General features: G+C 34.7%; 1 protein-coding gene across 2 annotated transcripts in view; it reads left to right on the top strand.

The window, feature by feature from the left end:
- Positions 1–14,112, top strand: part of LRP6 (LDL receptor related protein 6) — a 167,728-nt gene that overhangs the window by 89,257 nt on the left and 64,359 nt on the right. For both annotated transcript variants that reach the window (XM_059402617.1, XM_059402616.1), the window contains exons 6-7: positions 2,949–3,345; positions 4,446–4,617. In XM_059402617.1, coding sequence (XP_059258600.1) covers positions 2,949–3,345; positions 4,446–4,617 — 569 coding nt within the window. The remainder of the gene's footprint in view (positions 1–2,948; positions 3,346–4,445; positions 4,618–14,112) is intronic.

Raw genomic sequence — 14,112 nt, 5'->3', positions numbered from 1 at the left:
TACTGTTTTGTAAGTTATTTTAGCATTTTAACTAAATTTTTAATGTGCTATTTTTGAAGAAAATTAGGTGCTATTTCTTTTTTTATGAAATGTCAATCATTTATATCACATTGTGTTCTTGAAAATGAGTATTTTAAAATGAGAGATCATAAGTAGGCAGAGACGCAGGCAGAAAGAGAGGAGGAAGCAGGCTACCTGCTGATCAGAAAGCCTGACGTGGGACTCAATTTCAGAACCCTAGGATTATGACCTGAGCCGAAGGCAGAGGCTTAACCCACTGAGCCACCCAGGTGCTCCCCAGTATTACTTCTCTTAAAAGGGGGGGGATATATATATATATATATTTTTTTAAGATTTTATTTATTTATTAGACAGAGATCACAGTAGGCAGAGAGGCAAGCAGAGAGAGAGAGAGGGGAAGCAGGCTCCCTGCTGAGCAGAGAGCCCGATGTGGGGCTTGATCCCAGGACCCCGAGATCATGACCTGAGCCGAAGGCAGCGGCTTAACCCACTGAGCCACCCAGACACCCAAAAGAATATATTTTTAACAGTAGGTAGTATTTGTAAATAAAGAACCTCTGCAGGGAAGCAGTGTTTATTAAACTTTCAACTATAATGACTTATCATGGGGTAGATATATTTCTAAAAAATTATTGAATGATATTTTTAATTGCCTTTTAACAACTGAGATGTACTTTCAGAAGAAGAAAAAATATTCCATGTTCTGTTTTTAAAGCAACCTCTTTCTATACTTAACCACTGCCTCTTTCCCTTACTCTCTTAATTCCCTATAGAAAGAGGGCATATCGGAGAAATATGTTGACTTAGGACATTTCAGGGGACTTCTGATTTGGGAGTACACCTGTTCTTCTCTTTTTCTTCTTAATGAGAATGTTATTTTTCATTCTTACCTCTGTGGATCACTCTCTGGTCTTCTAGCCACCAGCAAGACCTGGTGAGAAAATTGTTGCATTTAGCAGTGGCTTCTTTATGTAACTGTGAAAAGCAGAAACCTTTATTTTAGAGTAGGTTACAGAGTTCCTGGCAAGGGGGTCAGGGAGTCAGAGGGATGGAATTGAGTTGGTGTACAGGATATTTGTCATGACTTGGCATTGATAAATTATCCTCCTAGTCAAAGGTGAAGCTGGCTGACTCTTGTCAGACAGTTTCCATGGCAAACAACAATTTGGTTTCAATTTAAAACAAAAGGTTTTTGTAATGTTTTTGTTTAAAAATGTAGCCTGACTTTAAAACAGAGGATTTATTTTAGCAATAGTGGTCTGACTACTGCCTCACATGTTTAACTAGTATTTTGAATTTTAGATGTGCATTTGGCATATAGTAGCTTCAAATTAACTATTCTGTTTTGATCACCTTGCTCAAATTAACAGCTTCACTTTCTATGACTTCTTTGTTTGCAGAGTTTTGGGACTGGCTCCTTTTGGTATTTAGCAGAGGCAGTGAATGGTACAGAGTTACTCCTGCTTGGTGCCTGCTATGGCATTCAGAACTGTATTTTCTCTAAGATCAAGTTCATTTATAATTAGTCCTTGAGTCAAAAAGCTGTTGTTGAGAGCTTTACTCTTCTTCTCAGTTTTTTCAGCTGTAATTCCAGATTGATGTAAAGCTAAATGCCAGTATTTTCTTTTAGTCTCACTTCTTTGGGAATCTTTTTTCACTCTTCAGATGTCAGCTTCCTTATTATCTTTTATAATAGCTGATTTTACTGGTGCTGTACTTGAACAATTAAAAAATCAAAACAAACAAAAGATTGAGCTTAACGTCCTCATCCTCAGCTGTGTTTTTATTCAATACTACTTCGAGTTAAAAACATTTCATAAATAAATCTGACTTAAAACTCGGTGAAATAAAAATTTGAAAATGTTTCTTTTCTGGGTACCTGGGTGGCTCGGTTAAGTGACTGACTTCAGCTCAAGTCATGATTCCAGAGTTCGAGTCCTGCATCAGGCTCTCAGCTCCATAGGGAGTCTGCTTCTCCCTCTGACCTTCTCCCCTCTCATGCTATCTATCTCACTGTCTCTCTCTCAAATAAATAAATAAAATCTTGAAAAAAAAGTGTTTCTTTTCTAATGACAGTAATAATATATTAGCTAATATTTACCAAATACTTATATGTTCAGTATATTCCTGAATTTTACATGGATCTTATTTAATCTTCAGAGCAATCCTTGAAATACAGCTGAAGAAACTAGGTTTAGAGAGATGAAGTTTTGCCTAAGTTTGTATAGGAACTTGAATCCACCAGTTCTGTCAGATCCACAACTCTTACTCTTAAGTAGTATGACATTTAAGTGTTTCCCTCTCTTTGCTGCTTCTTTTTCCTTTACCATAGCTCTCTCTGTCATTAATTATGTCAGGCATTGCCTTATAGGTCTCTTTGTTAAGACAGCTTAACTGAAATACAATTTACATGCTATAAATTTCAGTCATTTCAAGTATACAATTCAGTGGTTTTTGACTAATTTATAGTTGTGAAACCATCACAATCCAGTTTTAGAACACTCTCATCAAACACAAAAGATCTTTGTCTTGGATTCATTACCTTTGTGAACATACTTCTCAAACAAAGGATCTATATCCTATTTCTCCTTCTTCCTTTAATATTTAGCTATTCAACCTCTTAGTCATTACCTAGGCACTCTTCATTATACCTTTAAGTAACTATTATTAATTCCAGGGACTACATAACGAATGAACCTAAGAAAGAATCAGAACTTGATTTGAGGAACTGAGCCATTATAGAGGTTGACCTCATAGTCAAGCTCTGTGTCACTTTCCACTTCTACCCAAAATGGACCCCAAGTATTCATTTATACTCCTTTACTTTTCATTCCTGAAGAAGTTCTACATTCTTTATTTAGAGTTTTATTTAAATTTTGCCTGTGGGTTTCGATTTTTTCTTCATTTATCTCACTTTATTGTTCTAGGTGCCACTGAATTACTGCTTTTAGCACGAAGGACAGACTTGAGACGCATTTCTTTGGATACACCAGATTTCACAGACATTGTTTTGCAATTAGAAGACATCCGTCATGCCATTGCCATAGATTATGATCCTGTGGAAGGCTATATATACTGGACTGATGATGAAGTGAGGGCCATTCGCCGCTCATTCATAGATGGATCTGGCAGTCAGTTTGTGGTCACCGCTCAAATTGCGCATCCTGATGGCATTGCTGTTGACTGGGTTGCCAGAAATCTTTATTGGACAGACACTGGCACTGATCGGATAGAAGTGACAAGGCTGAATGGGACCATGAGGAAGATCTTGATTTCAGAGGACTTAGAGGAACCCCGGGCTATTGTGTTAGATCCCATGGTTGGGTAAGAAGCTCTGCTGATAGAAAACTTTGTCTGGTGTTTCTGTTTTCTACAGGTTCCTAAAAGCATTGAGAAAAACAATATGAAGTATGTGTTGTTTTTCAATAAACATTTTTAGAGCATAGTGATCAGAATAAAATCTCAAGTTAAAGAATTGCTAGGATTTTTTCCTTGAATGTTTTGAATACTTTTCCTTTCTAAATTAAGTCAATGTTTGCTGATTTGGGGTGTTGGCTACACATTTTGCTGAGGTTGCATCATGATCATGAAAAATATGGAAAGAAAATGTTTTCAGAACTTCCCCTAGAAGATTTAATTTCGTCCCATTTTTGGTACTTCTAGAATGATATGGTATATTCCAAGATACATGAATGACTTGATTTTTTTTTTTTTTTGGTCATAGCACCCTGGCCACAGTGTAGGGAAACACAGCTTTCTATATACTCACTAATGTTATTTGTTACTATGAGATTCATTCTAAAGGTGAGTATAGTGACACATTATTATACGTTAGTGTATATCAATGCCTTGGAGCCACGTAAACTCCCAGGAACCACAGCAATTACTTGGCACTACTGAAGGAGTTAACATACTGGTTGGTTAGTTTGTCATCTGAATATCACTATTGGGATAGCCTTTTTATGTCAGGTGAGAAGCCAGCAAGAAAAAAAGATGACTGAGGTGTCTGGCTGGCTCAGTCAGGAAAGCATGCAACTTCTGATCTTGGGGTTGTGAGTTCAAGCCCCATGTTGGGTATAGAGATTACTTAAATAAATAAAAAGTTTAGAAAAAAGAAAAAGATGATTGTTAGTGGAAAGGAGCACAAAATATTTTGAAGAAACATAACTAAAAATAGAACTCATTATTGGAAGACATTTTTATGATCATTTCTGGAAAACACTGATCTGAAAATTTCCTATAAGGATGTATATACTATTATGTCTGTGTTAAACATAAATTTTGAGTATGTTTAAGTCCTTTTTTTTTCCTTCTACGGCGTTAACTGATACCAGTGTAATATGAGGGGTGGACCTTACCTTTAGAATATCTGAAAGTTACAGTTTATTATCTGTTTTTAGCTCATTTTTTGTATACTTCCATAGGTATATGTATTGGACTGACTGGGGAGAAATTCCGAAAATTGAGCGAGCAGCTCTGGATGGTTCCGACCGAGTAGTGTTGGTTAACACTTCTCTTGGTTGGCCAAATGGTTTAGCCTTGGATTATGATGAAGGCAAAATATACTGGGGAGATGCCAAAACAGACAAAATTGAGGTTTGTTCTTGCTTTTTCATTTTAAAACCAGTTTTATAATGGTTTTTAAGTTGATGTTAATTTGATACAGATCTTATTGCCTCTTGTTTGGGGTGCGAGAGATACCTTTTACAGAAATTTTATTCAACTTTAAGAATGCTAGGGATTATGTATTCTTCTTCCACTGAACTCTAAGATTTCTGAGCTCTCTACTGGCATGAGAAATCGATATTCCTCTATTTCTAGCCCTAAAAGCTTATGTGAGTGATTTTCCTTATTATGGATAAAGCCACTGTATGAATTTCCTAGGGACAGTTTCTGCACAAATCAAATATTATATAAGACCTATACTGGAAGAGCTGTTATTTCTGTCAGGAGAACAAAGCCCATATGTGTATATATAACTTTTGCTGTTAGTAGTGTTGGAAACAGGTGGTGGCATATATTAAGTATTAAGGTGGTTACATGCAAACAATTTTTAAATTGACTTATGAGCTGTGTAGGAAAAAGATTAATTAACTAGAACTTGGGGGAAAATATTTACCATATGGTAGAATTAAGTTGTGGCAATCAGAATAGAATTCTGGTAGAAAAGCCAGTGGTGAATCACAAACCAGTGGTTTATCACAATGTTTTGTAGATGGCATATACCTTGATGTTGAATGTGAGCTCTGAATTTCACAACTTTGAGTTGGGCTATGCTCGAGGTCCTATGGATCATGTACTTAAAACAGTTTCTTGTACAGTATTTCTTTGGGGGATGCATGACCTCTCGTGTAAGGAGTGACTTGGAATGGCTATTCAGAGCCATAGCACTTATCTCCTAACATAGATAATTGGGGCTCCAGAGCCATTATTTTAGAAAGGTAATTCTTAGGAGTGCCAGAGACTCTGAGGGAAAAATAAAGGGCCTTCTTTTTCAGAATGGAAACTTGGAATAGAAAAACCCATTCGTATTTCACAAGGCTCAAATACTAAAAACTGCATTACTTATTTGTGCAGCTGGTTTGCATTAATAGAAAATTTTGCATAGACTTGAGTATATAAATTTTCTCCCTCTTAGTGTTTCGCTGCCCCCTCCTTAAATCCACCTTAGTGTTTGAATCTTTAGCAGCTTTGAGTGTGGTGCTAATGAAATGAAAGTTATGGGCTCTCTTTATTTATTTATTTATTTATTTTTTAGATAGGGTGTTAGCTTCCTACTTGGGTCAGCCTGACTATAAATTGCACACCCATTTCTAAGCAGTTCACAGATGTGTATTGTAATACCATACATGAGAGTGTAGGTATTACTACTCTTAGAAAAACAGTTTAAAGCTCATGTGTCCTACAAGAGTGTTTGTACATAAGGGAAGAATACTTGATTTATTATTTTTTAGGAATTTAAAAAATTCTGTTGTTGGTATCTTTTTAAGCTTACTATGACTGATTGATTAGATTGTAAATAAGACATTTGTTTCTTACTTGGTGTTTTTCAGGTCTTATTTCCCACACTTCAGGTTACTTTTAGTATTTAGATATAGAAATTTATTCAAAATCATGAATAGTTTAGGATGATTTAGGTAGAGAACTGAGAATTTTTGGAGGTTCTGAGTGACAGTGTTTGGAAATAAGAATGAATCCTATTATATAACAAAATATAATATTGATTAAATAGGACTTATTTTCTTGGTCTGCAGTGCCATAGATCTTAAAATTAGCATTCATTCTGACCTGTTCTGTCTTCTAGAGCTATATACATGTGTATGCAGTGGTATCATTTCCTTCCTCACTTCCTTTTTTCCTTCTTCCTTCACTGGTACCAGCATCCTTAAAAGCCTGCCTTTCTCATCTATTTCTCCTCTTCCAGGTTTGCTCTGTGTCCTTTTTGACAGATTATTTGGTGTTAGTGGTACATCTATCTCCACCAGATTATACATACAAAGACCTCCCTTATACTTTGCCCTGGAGATTCTGATGAAGTTTCTCTAATGGAGCATCAATGCTTTTGTCATTTTCTTTTCATAGGCACATCTGGGAAGTAGAGAGTAGGTGTTATTATTTATTCTCTTAATTTATGATGATGTGTAAAATTTCTGGTATACAGCATATTAAGGAAAGAGCACAGCTCTTCATCTAAATTAATCTTGCATAATTAGAGGGAAAAAAACCGTTAGTTTCTCTTTCTGAAACTGTTGATGATTATAGGAGCAACTGCCACAACCAACTTTTCATCTCCCTTTACCCGATTCTAGGTTGAATATAGTGAACTTGAAAACTTTTGGAAAAATATATAATTTTTTAAATGCTTCTCTTTCTAAAGCCACTATTTGCTAACCTTTTAGTATGTAGCAGGTGATCCTATCTACTGATCTTATCCTGGTCTAGGTGATATGCTTCCCAACTTTTTGGTAAAGCTGTTTTTTCCTGGGACCCTAAGAAAATATTAAATAATAGTTGTAGAGCCTTGTTTTCTTATGAAAGACTTTGAATTTACTTGGGATGAGACTCTATGAGTTTATAGTACATTTGAAAAGAAAAGATTGTGATTTGGTAAAGTTTTACATACTGATATAAGGCATAGGAAACTCTTCATTTTAATTGGGTCTTATGGGGAGAGCTCAGAATGTTCATCCACCTGTGCTCTCTGTACCTTCAGATCAGGTTCTCTCTCTCTTTTCTGCAAGTGGTGATATAACAGATGCTGGATATATTGGAGAGCTATTGGTTTCAGGTTTGGTTTTTATTGTGCAGAGTTGCAGAAAGAACATAAAGGTTTGTCTCGGATTTAAACGAGCTTCTGCAAAGAGAGATGGTACACAGGGAATTGCTAATGATACCACATTTTTAAAAAGATAGTCATAATATTGGCTGGTGCTTTAATACAAGAAAGTGTTAGGGGGACCTGGGTGGCACAGTTGGTTGGGCATCCTACTCTTGGTTTTGGCTTGGGTTGTGGTCTCAGGGTCATGGGATTGAGCCTGTGTTGGGCTCCATGTTGAGCAGGGAGTCTGCTTGGGACTCTCCCCTGCTCTCCTGCTCTCTCTTTCTAAAATAAATAAATCTTTAAAAAAAAGAGAGAGAGAGAGAATGTGTCTGTGAGGATAAATCTGATTTTTCTACCTGTTAGCTGATAGTGACCACATATCTGTAGATGTTATATAAAAGTTGCATGCTGGTACTTGTTTATGCTTATTCATTATGCTAAAATCATTTCATCACCTTTTACAAACAAGCGTCTTGTTTACTTGTCTGCACTGAGCTCCCTTTCACCCCCCACCCCTAGGCCCACCCAAGTGTTACTATAGTATTCTAGGGCTTCCTTATGTAATACTAAAGCATTAGCAGAAAGGATCATGTCTGTTTTTCTGATTGGACATTCCTCAAATAAGCCTTTATTTCTTTTTTATAAGACCCTTCAGTAGGCAGAAGCACATTGTGTCTTAACATTCGTATTTTTCTTGGTCAGGTTTCACTGCCAAAAACATCTATAGCACTGAGGGTATGTAGTACTGCTTTTCAGTAGTAGAGACATATCATTAATAATTTATAAGTTTAAAACATTTTGTTGCCATTATATAAAATTAAGAATGTTACATTAGCTTGGGGTTTTTTTGTTTTGTTTTGAGGATGCTTTTCTCATTATATACAACTTACTGGTTGAAAAAATTAATCACTGTGCTTTGAATCACTGGTTTTATTGAAATGATGTCAGTTAAATTATTCTCACAATGTATTTTTTTTATTATATGCTTTTTATTTCATTTTTCCTTCTTTGATTTTTGAGCTTCTGACAAACACAACAATGCCTACTAATTATAGATAAAAAGAGATGTCTTACCTAATTTATGGGCATGTAGATTTGTTTTTAGTCTTTTACTACAAATTTCCCTGCTTTAGAGAAATATAATGTCCATAGGTAGTTTGTCCAAATTTAATTATACCTGGCACAACTTTGGGAAACAAATTATTAGGGCCTTAAGTACGAAGAAATTTTGAATAAAGAGGGTATTATTGTTTAGGATGTTTGCTGAAAACTTGATAGTTGGTGAATGATTTATTTCATATTCTAAGCCTGAAATTACAGGACTACATTTTCCCCATGTGACAACTTCCTCTGTTTTATCAATATGCTAATTTGTTTTCCAAGTATTCAGGTTTCTTTGTAATTTCTTTGTCTGGCAAATTAGCCTGTGTATTGTGAAAGTCTGTTAAAGTACACAAGGGCCCATTATGATTTTTCTTAATCGTTTGTTTCTAAGATTAATTCTTCCTTAAAAAATTAATATAATCATCTGCTGTTGAGATCAAGCTCTTTTGATTATATGACAAGTACCAACAAGTACTTCCTTTTGAATCTTTGCCAGTTTAAAACATTCAGTGCTCCTTAAAATTGATTTTATTTTCAATTTTAGGGAAATATTCAAGATAATGAGCCTAAATACCTGAATCTTTGCCCATTTCTACTCCTTTCTAACACTATATGAATGTTTATTTTTCCCCATTTGTTCCTGGCATATTATAACTGAAGAATGATATTGATAAAACACCATCATTAGATTCCTCAGCTCAACAGAATACCTGGATTAGCAGTTTATATTCATTGAGATGTAAACATGGTGCTATCCTTTTATATCATCTTGCATCTGTTTGGAGTTATTTTATGATAACATATTTTTGAATTCCTATTTGAAAGTTACCTTTTGATGTACAATTTAAGCAACATTATTTAACTTGTTATAATCTACAGCAGCCAAAGTAGTACATCATCTAATTATATGTCCTGTTGTCTCATTATCCACTCTACTGTGTCTGGCTCTAAAAAAATTATTACACATATATAATGAGAGAAACTTGCTTGATGATGATTATAATCATGCTTTCCTGAAATGCCACAACAAACTCTTAGAGCCTCACCAAACAAGATGCTTTGCCTCACTTAGTAGTTAGTGTAGTTTTATCTATGTAAATTAGGAAATTTTCATGCATGTTATTTTAGGGACAAAGTTTGAACTTGCTCTTGGATCGTTTTTAAAATGTTCTGTTGTTAACCTTCTTCTCATGTTTTAGCATAAAACTATAATATGTGTGGAGATATTTTTCATTTCAATTTTCCTTTTTTGTTTCTTTGGTTTTTGTACTCCTGAAGTAAAGGAGTGCTGATTTTAATGTCCTACTTTCTTAAAAAGAGAAGTTAGCTTCTTTACAATTGGTAACGGTGTTTAGCTGTTATGAGTGGTAATTAATCTCTAGATCTTTATTGAAACATTTTGTAATAGCGCACCCTGACCTTAATTCTTGTTTGATTTTTCATTTAACTGAGCGACCTTAGATAATTCACATAACAATCTGGTCTTTGTATTTTGACCAGTAAGATCATTTAAACCAGATGATCTTTAGGTTTCTTCGCATTGTTACATTTTCCAGTGTTTTTTGGTACTAACTGCATTATTTTAGATTACGAACAAATAACACATTTGCCTTGGAAGAGTTCCGTAAAGGAAATTTATACTCAGGTGACATGAATATTTTCTTTTTTCTTTAAAACATTCCTTATCTACAGTGCATTGAATCACTATTAACTAAAGAAAACTTGCCTATTAGGGGTTCAAAATCTTTAGTATTTCAATTTTCCTGAAAGCAACTTCTCCTTGTAATATTTGTTTATATTCTCTATTGACCTATATACAAGCTATTCCATTATTAACATGCTTGGGAAGTTTAAATAAATGTTTAAAGCTGTTGTTTGAAATTAGCCAAACACGTAAATGTTTTGTATTATTGGAGTCCGTGTAAAACATTATTTTTTGAGAGGTTTTTTCTCTGTAGGTAGCAAACTATTATATTTTTCAGGGCTCATAGAGATTTTATTTTTACTGATTTTTAAAGGGTTTGGAAGGGGTAGGCAGTCAAATACTGGTAAAGACCACAATTCGGGGACTTCTTAGGAGGGAATTAACAAAACTCTGAGCAGTTAAAAGTGACAAGTATTTTTAACTTCCTACTTAAATTTAAAATTCTCACTAGCTATTTAAAGATCTTGTGTAATAGTTAAGTTAGCCAAAATGAAGAAAGGCTTCTCCTTTATTTTTTTTTCTTTTTTTCTTTTTGGCATTTTAAATGTAGTTTACAATTTAAAAATTTAGACCTTCTAAGAATATTACAAGGCAGGCCCTGTGATTTTTTTTTTTTGTTGAACTCATAGATTTCCCAAGCTATTCATTCATTGTACTATAATTTTTTGTTGTTTTTAGATTTGATCTGAAATAACAAAATCTTGGAGAAGGATTAGACTTCCTTTGGTTATAGTTAGATTTTTGTAGACTGTTATTTGTTTAGTATTTCATTTATAATTAGGAGCTTCTGAAATTTTCCAGGCATCTAGAGTTTCTAAGTAAGAATGAAATTAGAGGCTTTATGCAATTAATATCATCCCTATTCAGAGATTTTTTGTTTTGTTGTTCATTTATTTTTGATTTTGGGTTAACTAATGACTTGGCTTTTATATTTGGTTGCGATTTATAATATTGCTTTTATGTTTTAGCTGCAGTGTTACTCTTAAAATATGAAAAAAAACCCTCCTATGCCATAATGGATTTCATTAGTTTCGAGAGAGTAAGTAAACAGTGTTTCATGGGTTTTCAAAATTGTTTTTGCATTAAAAAACCGTTTTTGGTTCTCATAAAATTAACTATGGTTTATATAATGCCTACAGAAACAGTAGTTCTTTCTGCCCCAGGTTTCTCTTCCTAAAATTCAGCATTCTTTGGCGCTTTTTGTTTAATTTGCTTCTTTTATTTGCCTGAGGTCATAAACTTCCTGTTTTAGGAGAAAAAAAGAATGGAATTCCAATTTCCTGATACCTAATACAGTACTTTTTGTGTTGTGCTCCATTGCCTCTTTTTTAGACTATTCATTTTGAGATAATTTCAGACTCAGTATTTGCAATATTAGATCTCTCACCCAGTTTTCATTCTACATACTTACAGAACAATTATCAGCACTAGGAATTTAACATTGATGCGATTTCCATTATTCCTATTATATTTATTGATTGGAATTTTCCTGTAAGAAAGAGCTATTCCCTCTCTATCCAGCTTGTCATATGTATATGGATATACATATGATATTTATTGTTTAAAATTGTAGAATATTATAAGGTTATATTCCATTATTATTGTTGCAAATATTATCCCAGAATTGGAATTAGTAGCCCCTTCGACTTGATACCTGTGACCTTTTCACGAGCCTCCATCTCCTTTTTTTAATTGTGGTTTAAAAAAAAAAATCGTATGAAATCTTCCATAACCACCTTTAGGCAGAGAGAAGAGTAGTGCTAATTATGTGCATGTTGTTGTGCAACACAATCTCTAGAATTTTTGATCTTGCAAAACTGAAATTCTGTCAACTTCCTTTTCCCCCCTGTCCCGGCAACCATCATTTTTTAATCTAAGAGTTTGACTTCTTTAGATACCTAAAGTGGGATCATATAGTATTATCTCTTAGTTTGCTGACTTATTTTACTTAGCGTAACATCCTCATAGTTTCTCCATTTTGTAGCATATAACAGGATTCTCTTCTTAAAGGCCAAATAATATTTTATTTTATGTATGCACCGTTTTTCTTGATCTGTTCATCCATCAGATAAAGGATATAAAGGATGGTTCCTCCTTTTGGGTGTTACACGTAGTGCTTCAGTGAACATGGATGTGCAAATAAGTATCCCTTTGAGATCCTGTTTTCAGTTCTTTTAGATATATACCCAGAAGTGGGATTGTGGATCATGTGGTGATTCTGTTTTTAGTTTTTCAAGGAACCTCCCTTATTTTAAAGCACTTTCTAGAACAATAATATATTCAATTTTATCTTACATTTCTCTTTCCTCAGCCCTGGACTCAACTATTACTCTAAGGAGCCATAGTTCTATTTAATGAAGAATAGTATCTTTTTTTTTTTTTTTTTTTTTTAAGATTTTATTTATTCCTTTGAGAGAGAGAGCACAAGCAGGGGGATAGGCAGAGGGAGAGGGAGAAGCAGGCTCCCTGTGCAGCAGGGAGGCTCAATCCCATGGGGCTCAATCCCAGGACCCTGGGATCATGACCTGAGCCGAAGGCAGACTCTCAACCATCTGAGCCACTGAAGAATAGTATTTAAAAACCACTATCTGGGGAGTGACTGGCTGGCTCATTTGGAAGAGCATGCAGCTCTTGATCTCAGGATCTTGAGTTTGAGCCTCACATTGGGTGGAGAGATTACTTTAAAAAAAAATTAAAAAAAAATATATGAACATAAGGCATGCTCACTGGTACTGGAGTACTTTGCCTTTGAGTAATAAGCTGTTGATTATTATTTCTACTCAGACTCCAAGTTGAATTTATTTTAGTTGTGCTTGAAGAGAATGAAAGGAAAGGGAGCAGTTTTCCCTAGTTAAAATGTTTATGTTTTCCCGCATTAGAGGTTTTTTTTTTGAAGACCTTAGGACAGTGGGACTCTCAGAAATGTCTCATGAAATAGTTGAGTATAATTGACCAGGGCGGTGTTGTATTCATCATAATGATGCCTTGAATTGAAAATCTCTTCTTAATTTCTAGTTTTCCTGGGTAATTTTGGTTTTAGAAAGCTTTGGTCACCGTAGCAATTCTTAGCTCTATCTGTAAAAGAGCATAATAACTGCAGCCATTTAATGCTCTAAGCATGACTCCTTGAAAAAATAAAACTACTCAATCAACTATGGTATTTTCTCTTTTCACATTAAAATTCACTTGTATTTACTGAGACATAGTAAGTCTTGAACTAGGTTAAAAGGCTTTAAAGGACTGTGATTGCCCTTATGCTCTCTTACCAAGGTACATGGCATCTCTTTACTTCCCCTGCTAGTTCCAAAGCATTTCTCTTTACTTGTTACCCCAGTGACCTCCTGAATGATTGAATTGTTCTTTCCATGTGTATATATTCCATTTTTAAAATACCATTTCTGTGGAATTATACTTTATACCCTATTGTTATCAGTTAGCCTCCAATGAGATCTACTGTCTCTTTATATGTAAATATTAATTCACTACTTGCATTGGATATGGCTGGAACATTAGAAGAGGAATGGTTCATTGTGAGCATAATTTAGGTTTTTCCTTTAGGATGTCATAGTATTCGCACTGTAGCTCATTTTATGATAGGTGCCTGGTTGTCCTGTTGTCATCTATTTCTTGAACGTGTCTAATCAAGTGAAGTTGCATAGCAACAACTTTGGTAGTAGACTGGCTGCATTCCAAAATTTCATGGGTAGTCCTGTCTTGACATTTAATAAGCTGATGAAACTGCTCAAAAAACCAGATGTGATATCCATAGAAGATTTGCTGTTACCTCCTTTCTATGGAGATATTCTGGTTAACCCACATCTATTTCCTGTTGTACTCTATATTCTCAGTGTGGTTTGTAATATTTGGGAATGCCTCAGAATAGTTTAATCCCTACCACAATGTGGTTGAAGCAGTTAAAACCACTGGAGACTCCGGTTCAGATTTGGAGGTAGATTTCAGA

The sequence above is a fragment of the Mustela nigripes genome, chromosome 6 (genome assembly GCF_022355385.1).
Source record: "Mustela nigripes isolate SB6536 chromosome 6, MUSNIG.SB6536, whole genome shotgun sequence".
NCBI classification, from domain to species: Eukaryota; Metazoa; Chordata; class Mammalia; order Carnivora; family Mustelidae; genus Mustela; species Mustela nigripes.
This window is presented reverse-complemented; position numbering and strand designations above follow the sequence as displayed.